A 22,850-nucleotide genomic window follows, 5' to 3' on the forward strand; every position below is an offset into this window, starting at 1 on the left:
CGACTTATTCACAGATGACTTTAGGTTAGATATTAGCCTCCATAAAGACAGTTAATTATCACAGAGCGGCTCAGTCGTTGGTGAGTTTCTCATCAGCGGTGGAACAAAATTTGATTAATCACAGAAAACAAAGTTGAAATGAAAATGGACGCATGCAGCCTGAATGTGTTTGAAGGTCATTCTAACAGGACATTGCTGGAAGAAGCTGTGTGAAGCTCTGATAGTCGTGATAACTGCACAGTTGTCCTCAGACATTTTACAGCCTCAGTGCTCATACACCGCTGAGTGGTCTATTATGCAAAGCGCGCGCGGGGTTCAGCGCCACGGGAACGCGCACGGCTATATCCTGTGACTGAAAGCATCCCGACTTCATTCACCCCGGAGATCACAGGACGGGAGGGAGCTGTCCTCAGACTCCTCTGGCCTGCAGAGTGGAGCGCTTTTTCCTGCTCCGTTGATGCTCCTCTCTCTCCTCCGCGCGCTCAGGACAGAACCGGTTATTTCATCGAGTTTCACTTTCAAAGGTTTGACCTATTTAAATGATTTGTCTCTTTGATGAAGTGCCATGATGCTCAGCCGCTGCAAGACGCACAAATGTGTGTTTCTGAACGGATTCTGCTGAGGATGGACTGATGGATACTGTTGGATGCGTGAATACTGAAGAAAGGTTTTCCCACTGGACACCTGTTCTCCTGACGCCAACACGCGCTGCTGAACATCAGCTTGACCTCAGTGAGGTTTGATTGTTTGATGCCTCTCACTACTGGAGAAAAGGCTGCGCAGCTGTGAGCTTTTCTCCAGCAGTTCGGACTTAAACACGGTTTGTGGTCGCTTTCATATTATTTTGGAAATCAACCACTCCCTCACCTAGAGCGACGTGCAGGAGCGGAACAAGCCCGGCTCCAGACCGCAACCGCGTTTCATTCAGGAGTTTAAACATCAGTTCAAGTATTAGACGCTCTCGGCTCGCTCTTTCATTGAGGTTCAAAGTTGTGGCCGGCTCTCCCGAGGGATGTTTCTGGGCTCCCGAGACCAGGGAGCGACAGCCCGGCTCCTGCAGTGGACCTTCGCCTCGTCCTGGTGCCGATGCAGCGGATCTGAGAGGAGATGAGAGCTGCGGTGTACCACCTCCTCGCCGGCTGCCTCTGCCTGTTACGCACCGCTGCTGAGGTAAGGCGCGTTGACTTCTGATGTGGTTGATATTCTGCTGCTTGCAGTGAGATCTGTTGCACACTTGTAACTCATACAGGATTTAACAGAGCAAAAGCAGCAAAAGCAACAGATACACTTAAGTCTGCGTAATTACGCACAAATGTTACTCTTTCTTTTGGCGCAGATGGCGCGAATATTGTCCTTTTTCAAGTAAATCACTGAGTTTGCAGATTGGTGGTGCTTGCATGCTTTTCCGCCCTTTACCCACCAAACAGGAGCAGCTTTGTGTCTCATCGACTCTCTTCCCACAGGAGTCTCCTCTCCCCCGGGAGCTGTTGGAGCGCCTTTCCCGCAGCGAGATCCGCAGCATCAGCGACCTCCAGCGGCTGCTAGAGATAGACTCCGTAGGTAAAGCGCTTCAGTATAATACAACTCTCTCACTCCCACAAGCTGGATTAGTGAGCCTTACAGCAGAAAGAGGCTATTCTGCAAAAAGTTCAGTTCATATGACGTTTGTGACACCGCAGTGCACAAATACCTGCTCAGCTGTTTTTCAGGGTAAAGGATTATTATGAGGATAAAATATATGTTACTTGTGAGATTAGGAGCACTGGCTCAATCTCTTTTTAGCATTTCGTTGACAGAGACCCTGAAGTACACACAATAATGTCCCTGTAGCCTTTAGAGATCCTTTGTGGGCCCTTCTGCTGACAGACGTAAGCCCACCAAAGGCTCCCATGTGGCAGTCAGGGCCACAGCTTCCCTCCCTGTCTGCGCAGTCAAAGCCTCTGAATTGAGGTATTAGTTGCATCTGGTTCAGTGCACAGTAAGAGGATGCTGTCTTCTTGTCTCATTACTTGAATACCTCACCAGATGTTGCTAGGAGACCGGCTGCGTGTCTTGGTCTTTACACCCTGCGTGAACTCTGAGTTAACTGTGCTGATCAGACGCTGCCAACGGCAAAGTGGGACGAGGTGTAAATTTGGCGACATGGGGGCATTCCACCGATTTTACACGCCAAAACCAGCTCAATTAAACACAGCTCAACCAAGTGAGAACAGTCGATGGTCTGCGGATGTTGGGCCTTAAGAAGTATTTAGAGAGTGTAGAGGCAGAGTTTAAAGATGTGAGCGTTCACCAGTCTCATGAAGAGACATGCATTATGGGACTTGCAGTATTTTTTGGAGCTCCATACCAGAGTTTAAAAGTTGGGATGGACTTCTGCTGCACAGTTTTGATGATTCTTTTTCAGCTGATTCTCACGAACCCCCTGGTACTATAGTGCAGTACCACCCTTTAGTTAGTGTATTTGCTCTTGTTTGTCCCTCTGATAGCGATCTTCCTGCAGATGTCTCCAATGAGTCAAAATACTTTGTGTGAGTTTTGTGAGTTCAGTGTACACGTTCCATTTTTCTTCTGCCTCCTGTCCGTCGCCTGCACTCATAAGAGGAAGTCTGCGTCCCCGACAGACAATAACTTCTTTCCTTTAAAAACTTTATTGTGACCTCTGTCTTTCTTTTTGTGGCATCTTTCTTCACTGGAAGAGCAGTTCAACTCAACAACTGCAGCTGTAATTTGTAAAATAAATAAATAAATGAATGAATAAAAAGCAAACATTATGTAAGTAAAGCAAGTTGGCTGCAAGTCATACACCAATATTCACCTTCAACAAACACAGCAGATGCCAGTCCTCATTATCCAGGTAATAAATCAGAGCTGACTGAATCAGTGAGGTGAGACAGGAGGAAATAACTGGCACAAACAGGCTTTATTGCACCGACGCCCCGAGTCAGACTCTGAATTCCTGCCACACCAACTTTCTCCTGCTCTGAACTTCTGGTTGCCTGTGAAAAAGACTCGATTCATTTTTTAATGTGCGCCGCTCCGAGCGGTGCCACCATTAATCCTGGCATCATTGAGATGCAAATGTCGAGTGTGACGGCTCCCCGGCTCGGCGGGGGTCAAGTGGCTCACTTCATTATGCTGTTGTCATGCTGCCCATTATTGTTTGGAGAGCAGGGCTGCTGGAAGGCTGCTGTGTTGTTATGTATAATTCATGCTCAAATTCCTGCATGTCAGGGCGAGAGAGGGAGAGGAGCGCTGAAGGTCGACTTTGTTGTGTTTCAGAAGCACTTTGTGTGTATACGCTGGCGCGTGTGCGTGACTGCTTACACACACACACACACACACACACACACACACACACACACACGGCAGGGAGCTCTACGTGCAGGCCAGAGTGACGGGTGCGCACACACACACACACACACACACACACACACACACACACACAAAGAAGTGTGAGCTTTGGTATTCAGAATCAAATTAAAACAGTCCTGCCCAGACATCATTTATGCTGATTTCCGGGAATCTTTCTTTCTTTTTTCCCCCCTCTCTTACACACACACACACACACACACACACACACACACACACACACACACACACACATTGAAGTTCACACTGCACACTAACTCACAGAAAATGATTGGCCATCAGCGAGTCTGTGGATATCCTGTGGTTTGGCAGTGCTGAGTGTTGAAATGGTTTGATGGATCTGCGAACACTTTAGAAACACTTGATTGACTTTTACAGCGTCTCATGATGAACACACACACGCACACACACACAGTACAGCTAGACTTTAAATCATCACTAAACATAAACATCAGCTGGGATTTTTCCGCCTGTCACGATTTCAGATTTATTTCTGTGTTTCTGCACAGTTGAATGAAAGCCTTCAGTCATAAAGGCATGAAGCAGACTGGAAGCTTCACCAGAAACTGCTCACATTCATTGTACACACAACGTTTTTTATGGTGCTCTCAAATACATGCATTCACTGCTTTAGATGAGTTCTGTAGTATTATGAGACCACCTACGGTCATGATGTTAAGGAAGAGTGTGAAACTTTTGAAACAGCCTTTATTCCTCAGCTCATGTTGAGTTTGAATAACGCCTGTGAGTTTTAGTTAACGTTTCTGCTAAATGCTCAGGGCGAGTCGTCTCATTATCAGTCTGTCATGTTTTATGTGAGCTTGTCTGCTGGTTTTCAGCACATTTTCATTTGTTTCATGTATTTTTTTGTGTTTTATGCTTTGTGTGTTTGGTGCTTCACTCGACTGCAGGACAGAGTTCTCCTTGGGGACAATAACGTTGAAGTTGACACTAGAGTGGAAAGCTGTTTTCTCCAGATCAGAGTGCTTTCAGCCGTTCTCTTGTTGAGTCTCACTGCAGCAGCCTCGCAGTCCTTGACCTCCACAAACAGTGTTTTGGGTACGGATGTCGATTAAATGTAGTCGAGCAGTACAAGTGTATGTGCTACAGAGTGGAGTATTAAAGGGCCTGTATATTTCATCTGAAGTATTCAGTGCATGACGCCTTTCCAAGGTTGAATTCCAACAATTTCTGTGATTTCGGTCACCAGTAATGTGACATTGGTGCTGTGATTGGCCAAGCAGGGTTTGAGACACAGCTCTGTGTCACTGCTTCAGCTCCGGCTGCATTTTCTCAGCTGCAGAGCTCTGACGACCCTCCAGTGAACTGCTAATGAATTAGATTTACAGCGTGTCTGACAGACTGTTTCTCACTGCCTGCGTCCACAGCCGGAGAACTCAGTGGCCTGCTGACAGATGCTAACATGATAACCTGGTTAAACTAACCGGATTCAGCTGTGCTGTGATCAGGAGAGCCGTGATAACGATGTGATAAACAGCATGTAAACATGGTCATGGATGTTCATGGTCCAGAGAGAAAGACGTCCACTGTTCTGACCTTTGGAAGACCGAAATCTCATTTTTACAAATGACGTGTTTTATCCTTCAAGGACGAGGCTCAGTCTGTGTGTGTGTGTGTGTGTGTGTGTGTGTGTGCATGCATGTGTGTGAGACAGGGACCTGGGAGTATTTATGGAAGGTGTTGTTAACAGTAACTGTGTGTGACGTCTGAATGTGCATGTGTTGTCTTCATCAGAGAACGAGGTGATCGAGGAGACCAAACACAGCGAGCACAAGGACTTCTCTCACAGCCTGAAGAGAGCACACACACACAGCAGACACAGGAGGAGCACCGGTGAGACACACACACACACACACACACACACACACACACACACACACAGCAGACACAGGAGGAGCACCGGTGAGACACACACACACACACACACACACACACACACACACACACACACACACACAGCAGACACAGGAGGAGCACCGGTGAGACACACACACACACACACACACACACACACACACACACGTAATAAGCTAGGTAAATGTTAGCCCTTCAACACTCGACCTCATGGAGACGACATACATTTTGAACAGTGGAAGAGGTTTTCAGATACTTTGCTCAGGTATAAGTATCAGTACAACAGTATAAAATACTCCATTATGAGTATAAGTCCCGCATTTGAAATCCTACTGTAGTAAAAGTATGAAAGTATCAACACGTAAATATACCTATCAAAGTAGAAGTATTCAATCTGCAGAAAAAAGTGTATGTAAATATTGTATATTATGGGATGCTCGGTTTGTGTAACCTTTGACCTCCTTTGTTCCCTCAGTGGTGGAAGAAGCCTTGCCGGCGGTGTGTAAGGTGCGGACAGCGATCTATGAGATCCCCAGGAGCCAGGTGGATCCCACGTCAGCCAACTTCATCATCTGGCCGCCGTGCGTGGAGGTGAAGCGCTGCACCGGCTGCTGCAACACCAGCAACATGAGGTGCCAGGCGGCTCGCAAGCACCACCGCACGGTCAAGGTACGCAGCAAAACACCCTTCTGCAGTGGAAGAAGAGTACAGATACATGCTTTGGATGTGAGCAGGTTTTGTGCTCTGACTCTCTGTCACAGATCCTGAAGTTTCACAATCATAACAGTCAAATCTGAACACGCAGACCAAATACAAACTGTTAGCTGCTGCTCTCTGAGCTCTCACCATCCAACACGCTGGCACATTGTCGTAAACACCGGTAATCACCCTGCAAACAGTTTGTGAGGGGCTTCTGTTATTTGCCTTTTAGTGGCACTGACACACACACACACACACACACACACACACACACACACACACACACACACACACACACACAACTAATGATGGCACGGAGCATGTAAACACACTACTACTTAACCATTTACTGCAGGTACACACTGTACACCTGCCAAAAACATTTACTCTCCCCAGTTTGACCGGAGCGTGTGTGTGTGTGTGTGTGTGTGTGTGTGTGTGTGTGTGTGTGTGTGTGTGTGTGTGTGTGTGTGTGTGTGTGTGTGTGTGTGTGTGTGTGTGTGTGTGTGTGTGTGTGTGTGTGTGTGTGTGTGTGTGTGTGTGTGTGTGTGTGTGTTAAGAGTCTGGCAGTGAGTTCTTTCAAGAACATAATAGCTTCCTTTTGATCTCTGCCAGAGCTGGAAATAAGACTCAGTAAACCCTGATTGATTCACAACCTCTGCCAACTGGGAGCTGACCCAAGGTGTGTGTGTGTGTGTGTGTGTGTGTGTGTGTGTGTTCTGCACACAGGAAATGGATCTAAGATGCATTTTTAAATCATGAGAACAGCATTCTTATCTTGATATTGACATTCACTGTGTAGATTCGAGCCTGTGTGCACAGCGTGTTGCGTATTAAACGCACAGATTGATTGATTGATTGATGAATGGACTGATGTGATCATGTCACTCCTGATATTTCCAATTGCTGCTTATCTAAAGGAAGGTTTGAGTTACCACGTTAAATGTGTGTCACGTTAGACACAAAAGCCTACATGCAGAGGTACAATCCTAAAAAACGAAAGATTAGAAAGTGGGAAATAAGAAGAGTGAAAGATGAAGAAATAAGAAAAGGCATTTGTGTGTGTTGCCAGAGGTCGAGAGGGAAAAGTCAGGGAAGAAAAAGAGAAGGCGAGTTTGATTCTCTGTGCTTTAGCCTGCTGATACCCAGTCTGAGATGAAAGGAGCCGTCCTTTGTCTGCTGACAGGAAATCAAAAGTAAAGTCACCCGCATGTGCTGAGATCCAGCGTTCAGAGGGGAAGCAGTCACGAGTGCAAGGCGCACTCGCACACGGCCGGAGGGGAACTGGCAGGGCTGAGGTCGAGGTGGTGTGTCCATGTGTGAGACGAGGACACACAAAGGACGATGACATTAGCGTTAGCATCTGAACTAGCATCACAAGTAGCTCTTGGTCTGGTTGAGAGAGAGAGGGCAGGCTGGACCATGTGATCAGCAGGGGAACTGGCGTGGTGTTGGACTGGACTGTCGTGCAGGTCGTGGACCGAAGGCTTTGCTGACAGGAACTCATTCAGATTTTTAGGAATGCGTTAAAACTGTGTTTTTCTTCCAAATCGACAACATGTTTTGCAGGAGACAGGGTTGGATTTTGATCTCGGTCACAAGCAGCCCCTCACAGGGTGCCACGGCTCCCCCTCTTAGCGCCCTGTCATCAAAGGTAAACCCTGGCCTCCTCACCTGAGCTGAACCACCTGAGTCTGACTCTGAGCTCGGCGGTTTGTGCGTCTGTTCAGACTTGAAGCAGAGATGCTTGTGCAAACAGACCTGGAGCTCCATGACTTGGCTCCTCGTCCGGGATGTGGCCATCAGTATGCAGTGTGTGTGTGTGTGTGTGTGTGTGTGTGTGTGTGTGTGTGTGTGTGTGTGTGTGTGTGTGTGTGTGTGTGTGTTTCATTGTTTTTCTATGGTTACAGTGTGCATATGCTCAGAGGTCTCTGTTCGTATTTCTGTGTGTGTGACACCAGTTGCTGTCAGTAACAAGGTTCAGACGCTCAGCGTTAGCATGTGTGACCAAACTGACTCTCCTGGCAGCGTCAACGCTCTTTTCATTCATCCAAACAAGAGCAGACACACCTGTGTGTGCAGCTACAGCAGAGACATGGCTGCCATCTGAGAATAAGAGGCTCAACGAAGGTGTTTTGTCTGTAGTCCACCTGACATGTTGCTCTTCTTTAGCGCCTCCCTTCGTCATTTTCTTGCTGTTTTTCACAATTAACAAATTCATGCTGTACACCCAAACTCTCTTTGAACCTATCGATGAATTTAAAGGTCTTCTAAATACATGTGAGGAAATCCAAAGCTAGACAGGCCGGCTGTGGCTGCTTAAGGTTGTTAAGCTGTGATTGGACAATTGCTGTTTGGGGGAGGGTGTAGCTTTTACCATTTCAAGCTTAAACAATAGTTTAGAAAATGTTTTCCCAGTGGAATCGTTTGGAAAAACTCTGTTTTCTGTCCTCCACATGACTCAGTCTGTCCCTCTGTCTCTCTCTCTCAATCTCCAGGTGGCGAAGGTGGAGTACGTGCGGAGGCGTCCCAAGCTGAGGGAGGTGCAGGTGAGGCTGGAGGATCACCTGGAGTGCATGTGCACCAACAAACGCCACATCAACCCAAACTCTGACACAGACAACGGTGAGCATCTAGCTGTGTGTGTGTGTGTGTGTGTGTGTGTGTGTGTGTGTGTGTGTGTGTGTGTGTGTGTGTGTGCGTGTTTGTGTGTGTGTGTGCATGTGTGTGTGCATGTGTGTGTGTGCGTGTGTGTGTGTGCCTGTGTGTGTGTGCGCCTGTGTGTGTGTGCGTGCGTGTGTGCGTGCGTGCATGTGTGTGTGTTTGTGCATTGGCTCGTTTCTTATGTGACGGCTGCTCCTGTCTGAATGTGTCTGCTGACACCAGAAGGTGCTGATAAGAGATCTGAGGTATTTACTGTGTTTTTCCTCTCTGCTTCAATTAGCCCCCCCCAGGGCAACCCCCCCCCCCCCCACACACACATACAGTACATACTCCCAAACCCTGCTTGCTATTATCCAAATGTCTCCTGAACGACAGCCAACAGACAGACAGCAGAATTGCTAAAAGTGCTTTTGTTCCCACTTCCAACATGCATTGAAACCGTCGTCAGTGATACTGTGTGTGTGTGTGTGTGTGTGTGTGTGTGTGTGTGTGTGTGTGTGTGTGTGTGTGTGTGTCCACACTGGAATGAATCTGCAGCTGTGACATTAAATACAAACATGCTGAATCTGGAAGTCACTCTGAGCAGTAAAATCATCAACAGGATAATTTGACATGAGTGTTTCTGTAAATGATGATTGAATGTCGGTGGACCAGCGTCACTGGGGGGCCCGCAGCCGGAGTGTCCACAGGTCACAGGGTCAGTCCCTGCCGCAGCCAGGTGACTTCCTGCTGACACACCTACCTGCAGGTCACATTGCCATCAGCTGAATGCAAAACTGTGTATCTAGGCCCCTTCGAAGGAGCACCTGGTTACGTAAATGTGAAGGCGGTCTCTATACGTCCGTCTCATGTCTCAAAGTTACTTTTACATAAAAGACACAGCTGCAGTGTTACTGGGTCGCACTAACACGAGCCTGAGTGGAGCTGCCTCAGATTTCTGAGGATTTCAGAGCTCTGTAATAAAGTCATCAGTTTGTTACTAACACATAGGCACAAAGACGATAAAATCTGTCTATTAGCCTCCATGCTGCCTGAGCCAGAGTGAGCTCAGACACACAGTAATAATCACACCGACACTTCCTCCTTTCAGCCATGCCAGCTCCACGAAACGACGACTGTGCAGAGCGATGCATTACATGCAGCATCAACCACTGAACGTTATGAATGTGAAGCAGAATATGCTCTCATCTTTCTTTGTCTTTTCTTTTGGTGTGACTGTTTCTTCAGTGACTCTGTGCAGGAACCAAAGATGAAAAATAGCCTTTGAGCTAACGGGCACATTGACAGCAGTGTTTATCAGTGTGGACCGTCTGTGCACTGTTAAACAAACCAACAGATAAATAAATAGATAAGACTTCAGTAACACAGTCAGTGTTTCTGTATGAAGCAGCATAAATATTTAGTTTTGGGTGTGAAAAGGAAATATGTGAAAGGACACACGTCCTCATCTTCGCTCAATTCTTCTGCCAACAGGCATCAGGTGAAGAGAGACGGACGGACGGATGGAGGAGTGGAGGACAGGAAGAGGAGGACGACCTGGAGCAGAAGCCTGGGACGAGCCCGTCAGCCTGTCCACTGTCTCCTGCCGTCATGTGACTGTGGAAGCTCTGGTACTCTGAGCAGCGGGCCGTTTAACGGAGGACTCCTGTGGAGCCCGGCTGGACTGTTTGTAGAAACCAGAGAGCCACAAACCGCCAGACAAGAAGCAAGCTGACGGCTTCCTCACCGCCTTCCTCGACAGAGAAGGGAAGCGATCAGATGATGATGAATGCAGAACACCAGCGGAGGTGAGGTGGATTGTGGGACATCAAAGGACTTATTGTCTGCGTCTTGTTCCTCCTGCAGAGTATTAACCGCTCAGAGACTTGGATTATACTCTGGGTGGATCCTTTGTAGAAGCAGTGACTGGGATTAGGTTTTTGTACTCTTCCTCAGCAGAACGCTCACACACACACACACACGCACACACACACACACGCACACACACACACACACACACACGCACACACACACACACACACACACACACACATGTATATCCTCTTATTTTTATAACCTCTCATTTTCTATGGCTGTCTGTTTCTACTTCTGCTATGTTATCCGCATAAAGACGGAAGGTCACATTCCTCCTGACATTTTACTGATACTAATAAACTATTTATATGAAAGCAAAGCGAGTGTGGTGATCAGGAAACGGCTTCTCAGCGTGACTGCAGGCCTGAAAGTCCAAAGAGGAACCGAACAGCCTTCTGTGTGTGTGTGTGTGTGTGTGTGTGTGTGTGTGTGTGTGTGTGTGTGTGTGTGTGTGTGTGTGTGTGAGAGAGAGAGATTATCTGGAGGATCATAATACTGAAGCTAAAACCCCTGTGAATTTGTAACGGAGAGTAACACACACACTTAAAACCCCTCTAATGGAGAGAATGGATGCTGTTAGCATGGTGGGAGCGCTAACAGCTAACAGGTGACTTTTCAGTGTTGTTTCAGGGCGACTGCTGTTATTTCAAGTCAAACTGCGGAAATGACAATGAACTCCGTAAAGAGGAAGGTAAATGTTTTCGGGTGACCTCATCCCTTGACTCGCGGGCGCTGGACGACATGGAGGAGAAGGTGACCTCATATCAAAACACAAATGTACGCCAGCTGCTCACCCACCGTCCGTTATCATTAGCGTGTGATGAGGAGCTCGCTCTCTGGTTCTTCTTCACCTTCCACTCACAGACACTCACACTCAGCCTCGTCACTGTGGGCAAAGCCAGCCCGTCATCTCACCTGTGATGAACAAGTAGACATGATTTTTTTAACAGCTGAGATCACATGAATCACTGACAGGAAAAAGGAAACTGTTTCAGCCCCGTTAGCTTAGCATATCATCACAGCAGCAGTGTAACTGTGTCCAGGCTCTTTGATTGGCATGACGTTTTGTGCAGACATTCCTGTTCCCCAGAGGATGAATCTTAATGACTTCAGCGAGCCTCTGGCCCTCAGGAAGAATTGATGATGATCCTCTGACCTTTCATCTAGCGCCATCATCAGGTCAAATCTGAATATGCACAGTAATTCACACTCCCTTCAGCCTCAGCTGTACTTTGTGTTTAGTGCTAATTAGAAATTGTTTGCATGCTAACATGCTGAACTACAACGGTAAACATCCTCGTGTTAGCATTGTCACTGTACATGTTAACGTGCAGAGGTGCACAGCTGTGCCAACAGTCTTATGGAGTTGCTGACATGGCTGTTTGGTGAAGGTGGCGACAGAAGAAAACATTAATATTTACTACAACGTCTTGAATAAAGTGCTTTAAACGTTAGTAACCTCTCTGACAAATGTAAGCAGGAGGATTTTTCCTTCAGACCAGATGAAGGATAATAAACGTTAGTTATTCCACTGAGCTGTCCATTTTCTGAGACATTTAATTGACCTGAAACACATTCACAGCAAATTTAACTATTCCATTCTTATAAATGTAACATGATGAGGCCACAGCCTTCAAGTCATGCAGCATATTGCATCCTAAAAATAAACTTTTTGCTGTAATTTGGTAGAATCCTGTGCCAAGTCAACTGTACAGTTTGTTAAAAATGACACTGCATTGTAAAAACACATCTAAGAGGTGGAATTTCGGTATCTGACTTGGCAAAAGCTGCTTCATCTTGCATCACTGGTTATTTCTTAGCCACCAGGCGCCTAATGCTGACTGAATAGAAGCGCCTGAGTTTCTGTTCTAGGCTGTTAAAGAGGGTCTGCTGCTACACAGAGACACATCTGCAACACGACAGCAGAAACAGATTCAGTGGCTTTCTCCTGAGCTTTCAACCAGAACCCCTCGTCTTCCTCAGCAGATGGAACTGTTACTGCTTTGTTTCATTCTGCAACACTAAACTCATTTTTATGTACATAACAACTACTCTGGTTTGGGAAAAGCAGCCAATTAGTAAACTGCAAAATAAAGAGAAGATTGTAGGGTTTGTTTTCTCGGTGGTGAAGACGTGATGTTTTTTCTTCCCTCGTCCAAACCTGAAGCCATGGAGCCGAACCTCGTACCCACCAGGCCGTTCCAGCCGCTGCTGGCACGCCACAAACCTGCCGCCTGGCCCGGTCCGCTGCGGTGCAGCGCAGCCTCAAACAGCTCTTTATGTTTCAGACGTTAAACACTTTCTAGGACATGCTTCAACAGCTGACTGCATTTACAACAAGCAGAGGACAAAACAAATGTTTGTTGGTCGTGGCGGTGAGAAGCAGACGAGGCAGACAGTCGGGTGACTTGATGCCAGCTTGAGGTTGCTTTGCGTAACTCACTTTGCTGGCGTATTGCTCTTGGAGAAGCTGGTGTAAACCATGTGTAGACATTGGCCAACAGTGTAACCAGAGTGGGTAGTTAGTGTAAATACATAAAATTCATAATTGAGTGGTTCTATTTGAGCTGCACAAAGACAACACTGTGCATGAGGACGTAATAAAAAAAAAGCTGTGGTTTTTGTTGCCAGTTTGTCAAATGCACAGCAGCGAGACACATGAGCTACATAACCGACGTGCACAGACATAAAGGAGAGACCACTGTGATCTAAAGCCCTGAAGAGCAGTCGTTTGTGTCAGAGGAAACAAAGAGAAAGAAGAGACAGATGGGGATAAGACTGTGTAACAGGGTCTGAAAGGTGAGAGGGAGGAAATGAAAACAGACAGGATGGAGCACAGTGTGTGTGTGTGTGTGTGTGTGTGTGTGTGTGTGTGTGTGTGTGTGTGTGTGTGTGTGTGTGTGTGTGTGTGTGTGTGTGTGTGTGTGTGTGTGTGTGTGTGTGTGTGTGGCTGACAGTGAAAGTGTGTCTTTGTGTGTGAGAAAGGATGAAAGTGGGCTTGTGTGTGTGAAACCCAGAGAAACTCCATCTCTCTAAAGCTCAGTTAAGCAGATTAGCAACATGCTAGCTAAAATGCTGAACGCTCCGCAGGTCAAGTACAACCTGATGGAAGTTGAACTCACTCCCTTCAGCGGCAGATCTCAGATCAGATTACCAAACCTCTGTATTCCTGCACCCGGCCACTCACAAGCTGAAAGTGTATCTGCTTCCGGTCAGCAGGTCTCTCTGGATAAACACCTCCAGGTAGCATTCTTGCTGCACATTAGCAGCGTCTCAGTTTGCCTCCACTAGGCTGAAAGTTCTGTTCAGAGAAACGTCGTAACGACTGTTTAACTGCCATGAAATGAACTGCGCACACACCTCAGAATGAATTACAATAACTTCCACGATGAACTGTTCTTCTAACATCATCATCTGGTCTCACTTTCAATCTGTCCACTGCTTTGGTTTACCAGCAAATACGAGCTAGTTAGCAATGGTTAGCATGCTAACACAATAAACTAAGATGGCAAACATGGAAGACATAATGTATTTAATTCAGCACGCCAACATTATTGTGAGAAGGGCTGAATGAAGCATGTTGCTTCGTGTTATCGTGATACATATCGTGATTATGTATGTAAAAATTCACCACCTGTGCAATCATCAATAATGAGGAAATTAGCGTTAGAGACCAAAACTGTTTTCTTGTACCAAGCTGTGCACATGTTTATTTCTGCTGTAAATTTGGACTTTTTGATATGGGGGTCTATGGGGATTGACTTGCTTTTGGAACCAGCCTCCAGTAGCCGTTTGAGGAGCTGCAGTTTTTGGTACTTTTGCGCTGACTTCTTAGTTCAGCCCTGCCGGCTGCTGCTTGCGTGGCCGCACACTCAGTGTTGCTGGAGGTGACAGAATACCAATGGCAGCTCCCCGTCCCTTTGTTGCTTTCTTTCTGCGTCTTTGCTAGCTTCTGAAGATGTGTGCAAGCCCCAAGTGTTGTCCCATTCACACCACGACTGCTCTGTTTTTGGAAGTCCACTGAAATCCAGGGTGACCCCTAAACCAGGGCGAGCAGAACTCGAACAAAGTCTGACTGTGACTGTGGTCGGGCAGGACTCTTCGCCATATTGGCAGTGGATGACAGGAATGGCGAGCAGCCAATACTTGAATTCACGGTCAGCGTTGCTGTAACACATTATTATACATAAATAAAACCACAGCAGGGCTCAAAGGAGTATCAACTCATTGTCCTCTTATCTTCCTCCTGTCTGTCTTCACTGCACTGATGTCAAACTCAGTCTTGATTAAAAGCAAACAGTCTTTTTATCGCCTCTCCTCCCTGATCTCCTCCTTTCCATGTGTCACACAGAGCTGCTTTATGAACTCTCGTCTTACCAGATAAACATGTCCACCTCCCACCATCAGGCTTGTTCCCACCACTGGATACAGCCGGGATGGGGAACGCTGAGGTTTGGCATCGCTGGGTCAAGATTTACTGCTGTGTGGTTGAGGCTGATGTTTTGGTGCTGGATCCCGTGTAGAGGTTAGATTTATTCCACTGAATGTGAATGATTCCTGTCCACGATTGAAAACTGCAGATTCAGAGAGAGAGAGGAAGAGGAAAGAGAGGGCAAAGTAGAAAAACATCTCCGAAGCGTCATGATATTACCTGCTATCCCATGATGCTAATTTTCAGTCATTATGCAGAATGGCTGATTTTAAGATGATTTAACTAAATTACAGGATTATAATCACTGATGCAGTTATGTGTTTGTCACTCGGACACTTGGTGGAGCTAATTTTAGCTTCTTTATATAAAGCTGGGCAGCTATAATAATACAACCCCGTTTCGAAAATGGTTGGGAGACTGCGTGAAACCTAAATAGAAACAGAATGTGATGATTTGCTAAACAGTGAAAACCCACATTTAACTGGAAATAGCACAGAGACAACATATATGTCAAATGTTGAAACTGAGAAATTTCATTGTTTTTCTAAATTATATCCTCATTTAGAGTTTGATGCAGCAACTTGTTTAAAAACGGCTGGGACAGGCTCATGTTTAGCCTCCTCCTCTAACAGCACTCTGAAAGCTTCTGGGAGCTGAGGAGAACAAGCTTCATGTACGATTTCAACAGAGTCCCCTTCATCGCATTTTACATTTCAGAACGTGCCAAACAGTTTCAACGGGTGACAAGTCCGGCCTGCAGGAAGGCCTTTGTGGCTGCAGTGATGAACTGTGATGATGGTTTTTGGAAGTGTTCCTGAGCTCATGCAGTGATGTTCATGACAGGATCGACTCTGTTTTCAGTGCAGTACCGTCTGAGAGCCTGAAGATCACAGCTTGTCTTTCTCTGAATCTGAATCGTGACATTATGTTCTGTAGACAGTGAAACTCCTGAATTCTTTGCAATTTTACACTGAGAAACATTATTCTTGAATTGTTTGAGTGTTGAACCCTCCACGTCTTTACTGTTAACACTAAATCATGTCACTCACCTGTTGCCAGTTAACCTAGTTAACTCTGAGATGTTCCACCGTTTTCACAACAAAAACAATAAAATCTATCAGTTTCATCATTTGATATGTTTTCTTTGTGCTATTTTCAATTAAATATGAAGTGTCCATGTTTTGAAAATCATCGTCATCATTCAGTTTCAGTGAGTTACTACATCACTGGAGTGAATAATAAAAGTAAGTGTACTCAGTTACTTTCCACCCCTGCAGCCGGTGCCCACGTGTTTCTAATGAAGGTCTCTGAGAGTCGCTTCAGTTAACAGTGCTGTTATAGTGTCTTGTCACCCTCCAGGTTTAAACTGGGCCTCTTTGTGCAGCTGGCTATTACAGCGCGCTCTTGCTGTAATGGAGCAGAACAAATCCATTTCTACATGTTGGTCAAAGCCATTTCCTCTCTTTGTGTATCTCCTCCTTCCTGTTTTCCTCCTCAAGGGCCTTCAGGTAAACCAGCTGCCATCAGTGCCAGACTCTTCCCAGAATACCCACACAAAGGTCAGAGTACCCACACTAAGGTCAGAATATGCACAGAGGTCCACATGAGCGCTCACGCCTTCAAATGCTGTGCTGTACAGATGATACTCAGATATTTATCAAACCCCAATGAAAAATGAGTCTGAGAGGTTGCAACTTTTGGGATTTCCAGCCTAAAATGGATTTGTGAAGATATGTGTGTTGACTTTGTCGACAGACTAGTTGCACTTGTTAATGTGGAAGAAGCTGTGGAGCGTGGCGAGCTCTCCAGTCTGTGAACGTGCTGTCGGAGTTTGTTTACTGTGCACACGGCAGCTCTCGTTGCTTAGGTGGGAATTCTTAAGGAAGCACAGAGCAACGTTAGCTGAAGGGACTCGATCCTGTGTCTGTTCCTACATGAGGTGACCAGGTCCAGCTGCAGGTCTGGTCCCGGCGCAGCCTGAGGGGAAGCAGCTGCTTGATCGCTATCAAGTGTTCTTTAAAACACCCTTCACCTCTGAACACCTCCCGCCTTCTGCACAGCTTTTTAAAGTCACAATCCTCTTCCACACACACACAAACACAACAAAAAAGCCATCCTGCTGCCAGCCTCTCCAAATCACTCAGCCCCCTCCTCCTCCTCCTCGGACCCCTCGTCGTCGTCTCCATCTCCTGCAGCTCCGCCATTGTCTTTGGCCGGGTTGAGCTAAAGGCTGCTGCTGCCGCTGAGTGTTTGTGGGGACAAAAGCAGCAGAACAGGGAAATAAAAACACAGAGTGGGAATGAGCTCGGGAGGGGTTAAGTGCTTTTTGATGGACTCACTGGGGGGGAGTTGGATTGTTAAAGGATAAAGGTGTGTGTCGGCTCACTACGCCTGTGTCAGAGCCGCTGATATAATGTCACAGTCATATTAACATGAAGTCACAGATCTTGGCTTCCACTGAGCCACCGAGCCGTCCAGAGCTGCGACTTCCCTCTAACCTATTTTACAGGAGGAGATTAAGCCTGATGTCACATGCCGCTGTGAGCGAAGTCTGTCTGTTGTAGTTATTTTTATGTCTAACATGTTCTCTCTCTTTAATCCCTCTGTGGCTGCATACTCATTTACTGCAAAGCCATTAAGAGCCACTGTGATACCAGCAGAGCCAGAGCATGCAGGAAAGATAATGTTCAGGTCCTTTGGAATATTTATACATTATATATGTGGATGAATATTAATGTACGTGTGTGGTCTGCAACTTTGGCGCTTTCATATGTCGTAAGTTTATACATACATATACACATAATTACATACTCTTTTAAGAGGGAATGAAATATACATATATATACTTTTTATTATGTTTTTGTAAAACAGAAAAAAGAAATAGACGATAAACATTTTAAAGCCTCCCAAAATAAATAAATCATTGGAATAAAAATTGCTGCCAGTGAAGATTTAACATTTCTGCACTTCTTTACATCTGTTTGTACCACAACAGCTGTTGAAGAAGAAAAACAAAGGATAATTAAACTATTAAACTTAATTTTTTCACTGTATATTCTTGAGTGGAAGCAAAGGGAGGAATGACTTTAAAATAAAAAAAACACTCCCAGAATCATGAAATCCATTTGCTGCTGTGACGGGAGGATTAGCTGGAGTTTGCACGCAGGAGCGAGGTCAGTTTATGAAGTCCGCGAGGCTCGAGAGATGATAATCTTGGGAATTATGATGAGTGGCAGACGCAAAGTTGACAGGAAGTTTAAAGAATGGAAGTCCAAACAGAAAGCGGTGCGTTCGCCTGAGCAGCATTAGTTGGTGCTCTGTCATGTAGGTGCAGTGACAACCTGTCAAGGTTTCTATGTGTTTATTTCTGCACGTTTTGCAGGCGTGATGCGTCTTAAAATGAACGCTGCTCAGGATGTTTTGCATGTGTAAACACTGTTTGTTAAAATGTTTGCCAGATTAACTTCACAAGCTGATAAGAGGTCATTTGATGTTGAAAAGCCAATATGCAGTTGTGCATGTGTGCACATGCTGTTTATCTTTTTCTCTTACACACACACACACACACACACACACACACACACACACACACACACACACACACACACACACACACACACACACACAAATGGCTGAACTATGCAGACCTGTACTTCGCTCATGTATTTGCTAAAACAGGATTTGTATGGTACAAATTTTTCTTTGATTTAAACTTTAACCTAACATTGCATTAAGTGATATTCTAATATTTTGTTAATGCTAAAGACCCCCCCCCCCCCCCCCAGTGTCCTCTGAGGTGAAGCTGTGGCTCGGTGTGGCCTTCAGTGCTTCTTCACTCCTGAATCGAGCTCGTTTGAATTATGGAGCTCTCAGAGTAGATACTAAAACTCAGTGGTGAGAAAAGAGAAAGACATCAATAGGCTGAAAGAGGAGAAAGGGGGCTCTCTGCGAGGTGGGTGTAGAGGCAGGGGTAGATGGGGGCCGCTGGGCCAACAGTAAATCTGGTTTTACTATTGAATGAACATAAGAGAACAGGCACATGCTTCAGTGAAGTGACCAGCAGAGAGGCCTGAAAACATTCTGTGCTCTGACAGCTTGATGATGTGTCTCACCACTAACAGGCGAGTTGATCTGTTTTCTTCTTATTTAACCTGGTTAGTCCCACTGGACACACATCTGTACAGGAGGAAGGGCGAGATGTCCAGCAGCTGCAGCAGCTTGTGTTTTGTTGACTCCAGAAGACCAACGTGAAAGAAACGAGTAACCATCACACGACTGAAGCGCCTAAATGTGCTTCATTCAAGTCTGCATGAAGGGGGTCTCACTTCAGAGAGGAGGCCACGCAGGGACCCATCAAAGGCCACAATGACTCCTCTCTTTATTACCCATAAACCATCCTTTTCAGCTCTGCGGAAGTGGAGCGCAAAGGACTCTTCCTGCACGAGTGAAGTCACGTGTTGCTTTCAGGGTCTGGAGCGTTTGTGCTGCTGTTGTAACAGAAAATATGAATAACTGCACTGTTAATGTTCACATTCACTCTGTTGAATAATGACACAAGCTGCTGTCTCAGAATAGAAAAACTGATGTGGCTTCGAGTTCACATTCCTCTCTGCGTTTCATGTTTATGTTTCCTCCCATGTCTGGGTATTTAAAGCACAAGACATATTCTTATTATTCAAAAAAAAAAAGTCTGTAACCAACATTTCATTGTTCAGAGTCGACGTTTGTTTGAGTGAATGAAACGCTGCATTTTATGGAGATTTTATGGAGAGTCGCAGCGAGGGGGTCGGGTGGATGGTGGGGGTGCAAAGTGCAGGACTGTGACCAGGATCCAGGGTTTGGATCCAGACTGTGGTTTGGTTTAGCAACAAAAGCACTTTGGTTGAGGTGAAGGAAAGATCCTGATTGCTGCTGACTTTCCTGTTTTAAAACAAAGCACGATGTTTCCCGCTTTTTCTTTCTGTAAATGCTAGACCGACTCCCAATATAAAGGTGCAGTCTTTTTTTTTTAAAGGAATTATTATTTATTTATTATTTCTTTCTTTTATTATTTGCACAGTATACTATCAGATTTAGTGTTGTTCCAACGGCAGCATTGGTTCCTGACCCAGCCGAGCTCTGAGCTCAGAGAGAGATCCCCTCTACAGGGACGGCCGGGGGTTTGAAGGATCCAAAGGAGGGAAAAGCTGCAGTGTCCATACTGTACATCATCAGGGGCTGGTGGGAGGAGCCTCTCTGAGTGTCTTTCTTATTGGTTGTTGGGCGGAATGCAGGCAAGGGCGGAGATATCTGAGGGCGGAGTTAGACTGTAGATCCTGCAGAGTTGCTCGCAATGTAGGTTCTCTGGTCAGACACCTGTACAGCAAAATCTTTACATCAGTAGACAGCGCCCTGTTGATGTGAATGCATTTACTAAATAAGTGCCGGGTGGTAAAATATGGGTGTCCTTTCAGCAACAGATAGAAGAGCGCGCCCAGCTGATAAACAGTGGTGGGATGCGCCTTGTATGCCTTAGAATCAAACCACTCTGGAGGGAAGAATGCACGGGTACCACAGAAGGAAGTGAAGGTCGTCTCTGATGAGAAGGTGGCACAGCCGAAGTCGATTATCCTCACTCTTGGTAGACCGGAGTCCAACTGAACCAGGACATTTTGTAACTTGATGTCCCGGTGGAAGACGCCCTTAGAGTGCATGTCGATGGCTGCGTCCACAAGCTGTCTCAGGATGATCTTTGCTTCCTTTTCATTCAGGGATCCACCGCGGTATTTAAGGTAGCTGTCAAGGTCCACGGAGCACTTTGGTCTTTCCATTACCAGGATTAATTTCTGACCCCGAATGTACCAGTCCAGCAGGGACACAGCAGCAGATTGTCCAACTGATCCTGGTAGACCTGCAGCTTTCAGCATTAAGGCCACCTCGAGAATGATGTGAAACTCCTTCCCATTGCAGTTCACAGTTTTTCACTTCTCACAGCATGACAGGGAATGTACTTGAGTGCCACTGGTAATTTGTCTGATTTTCGGAAACCAGTAAACACTGAGCCGAAGCCTCCTGCGCCCAACCAAGCGAGCTGATAGTACTTGTCTTTAAAATCACCTCTGCTGATGTTTTCCACGGAGGACATCTCAAAGATTCTCTCCTCCTCGGTTAAGGTGCTGTTAGTGTTCTGGCTGATGCTGGTGCTGGGCTGATGGATGAAGGACTCAGAGCTGCACCTCTTCTTCTTTTTAGGTGCCTCATCATCCACACTGGCCTTTCTCTTGCCGTGCTGGATCCTTGTGTCCTCCACTGACACCTGACTGCGTTCAGTGGGCTTGCTGAGGTTACTGCACCTCATCCTTTTGTGGGGCACCTCTCCATCATCACCAGTCCTCTTTCTCACGCTGACATCCTCCTGACCACCGTTGCTCCGGCGGTCAGTGGTGTGGGCGGTGTTGCCTCTACGCTGAGACGACATCTTTAAATCTCTCAGCTTGTCGTTGTCTACAAACGCTCTCAAACTTTGAAACAAGTGTTTCTAAAAATTCAACATGCACAGATACCTGAAGAGTGTGTACCGATACTGAGTGAGTGTCCTGCGCTTTATAGTCTGTTGCATTCGGAATGTGATGATGTCATATGTGTGACATATTAAAGCCCAGAATTTGCAAATTTGCATTCTAAAGTTTCACCCAAATTGTTATTTTTTGAATATTAGATTTTTTTTTGTTGCTCTAAGTGAGATCATGTGATTCTGTTCATCCTGTGGATCTTTTGCCTCCTTCCACATCGTGTCATTTGCCTACTGCCCCCCCCCCCCCCCCCCACACACACACACACACTCCTGAATGTCCTCCCATGACAGATATTTCATATCTCTGTGTTTTTGCACTTGAAGAGCTGCACAAACAAAAAGTCATTCTGAGGGCAAAATCCTACAAATATGCTGAAGTAGGTCATATCTTATTTAGCATGTTTAGCAACATATTTTCTATGTAGTTTGTGTGTATTTTACACTATCAACAGCCTCACAAGTTATGTTTGCATTAAACTGTAAGCAAATTTCTAAATTTTTCTGGTTAAATAGGAAATGTTGCAGCATGTTAGCATTATCGTTATGAGCATGTTGCCATGCAGATGTTAGCATTTAGGTCAAAGCTACGGCCTCATGGAGCTGCTAGCATGGCTGTAGACTCATGGTCAAAAAAGAGACAGAAACCAGAGGAACGAGCAAAGAGAGGAAGTCTGCCACTGAATTCTTTCAGCGCACGAGCGGCTGCATCAATCAGCCAAACCTTTTCCCAGACAGAAAGAAACAGCTGCTCTGCTGCCTCCCAAGGAGCCAGACAGCCACTAAGAAGGAGACAGAGTGTTGGAAGGTGATGCACTGCTCTTTCTTCCACATCAGGCCTCTGCTCCCGACCTTTGACTCACAACCCCTCGACCTCGGCTTTGTCCAGCCGTCAGGTGCCAGCTTGCCTTCCACGGGGGCCGGGATTCCTTCAAGATGCTCTCTCCCGAGGGGGTTCAGCATTGTCTCTCCTGGACAAAGACAGAAGAATCAGCAGTGACTGTGCGCGCAGAGCTGCATGCACACAGTTCTTCCTGCCTGCTCTTCATCGTGACTCCGTCCTTTCCCTTCTCCTGTCATATTTCACATCTCTCCCGGCATGACGAGCCGAACGCCAGGGAATTTCAAACATGCTTCAGACAAAGACATCAAAACATTTGGAGGAAAATATGAACTCTTTCCGCCTCCCTCTTTGATTCAGAACATCTTGTGGGCATCATGTCAGCCCCTCCCGGCTGAGATCAAAGTGCTAGCTCTCTCATGCAGAGATATCATTCTTTATGAACATTTTGCAGGTTCCACCACAAATCACATTTGCCCACTGGCTTTGATATGGCTGTCCTCCCCAACAGGAATTCATATCATGCATCCCTCCTCCTCCTCTCCTTCTGTTCTTCATCCCTCTCT

At 46.2% G+C, this 22,850-nt stretch overlaps 1 protein-coding gene and 1 pseudogene across 1 annotated transcript; one reads left to right on the forward strand and one right to left on the reverse strand.

Moving 5' to 3' along the window:
* Positions 1 to 371: 371 nt before the first annotated feature.
* LOC139344982 (platelet-derived growth factor subunit A-like) lies at positions 372 to 10,777 on the forward strand. The gene is made up of 6 exons (XM_070983430.1): positions 372 to 1,170; positions 1,464 to 1,560; positions 5,125 to 5,223; positions 5,720 to 5,913; positions 8,442 to 8,568; positions 10,081 to 10,777. Exons 1-6 carry the CDS (start codon positions 1,108 to 1,110, stop codon positions 10,089 to 10,091), a joined length of 591 nt encoding a protein of 196 aa, XP_070839531.1. The 5' UTR covers positions 372 to 1,107; the 3' UTR covers positions 10,092 to 10,777.
* Positions 10,778 to 20,103: 9,326 nt separating this feature from the next.
* LOC139349105 (serine/threonine-protein kinase pim-2-like) lies at positions 20,104 to 21,350 on the reverse strand (annotated as a pseudogene).
* Positions 21,351 to 22,850: the final 1,500 nt, after the last annotated feature.

This window comes from Chaetodon trifascialis, chromosome 2, assembly GCF_039877785.1.
Source record: "Chaetodon trifascialis isolate fChaTrf1 chromosome 2, fChaTrf1.hap1, whole genome shotgun sequence".
NCBI classification, from domain to species: Eukaryota; Metazoa; Chordata; class Actinopteri; order Chaetodontiformes; family Chaetodontidae; genus Chaetodon; species Chaetodon trifascialis.

Bases quoted from the DNA above. Each gene is read 5' to 3' on its own strand.
- LOC139344982 (XM_070983430.1), top strand. From the start codon at position 1,108: ATGAGAGCTGCGGTGTACCACCTCCTCGCCGGCTGCCTCTGCCTGTTA. The intron at 1,561-5,124 runs GTAAAGCGCTTC...TGTCTTCATCAG, and splicing joins GCTAGAGATAGACTCCGTAG to AGAACGAGGTGATCGAGGAG. The intron at 5,914-8,441 runs GTACGCAGCAAA...CTCAATCTCCAG, and splicing joins AGCACCACCGCACGGTCAAG to GTGGCGAAGGTGGAGTACGT.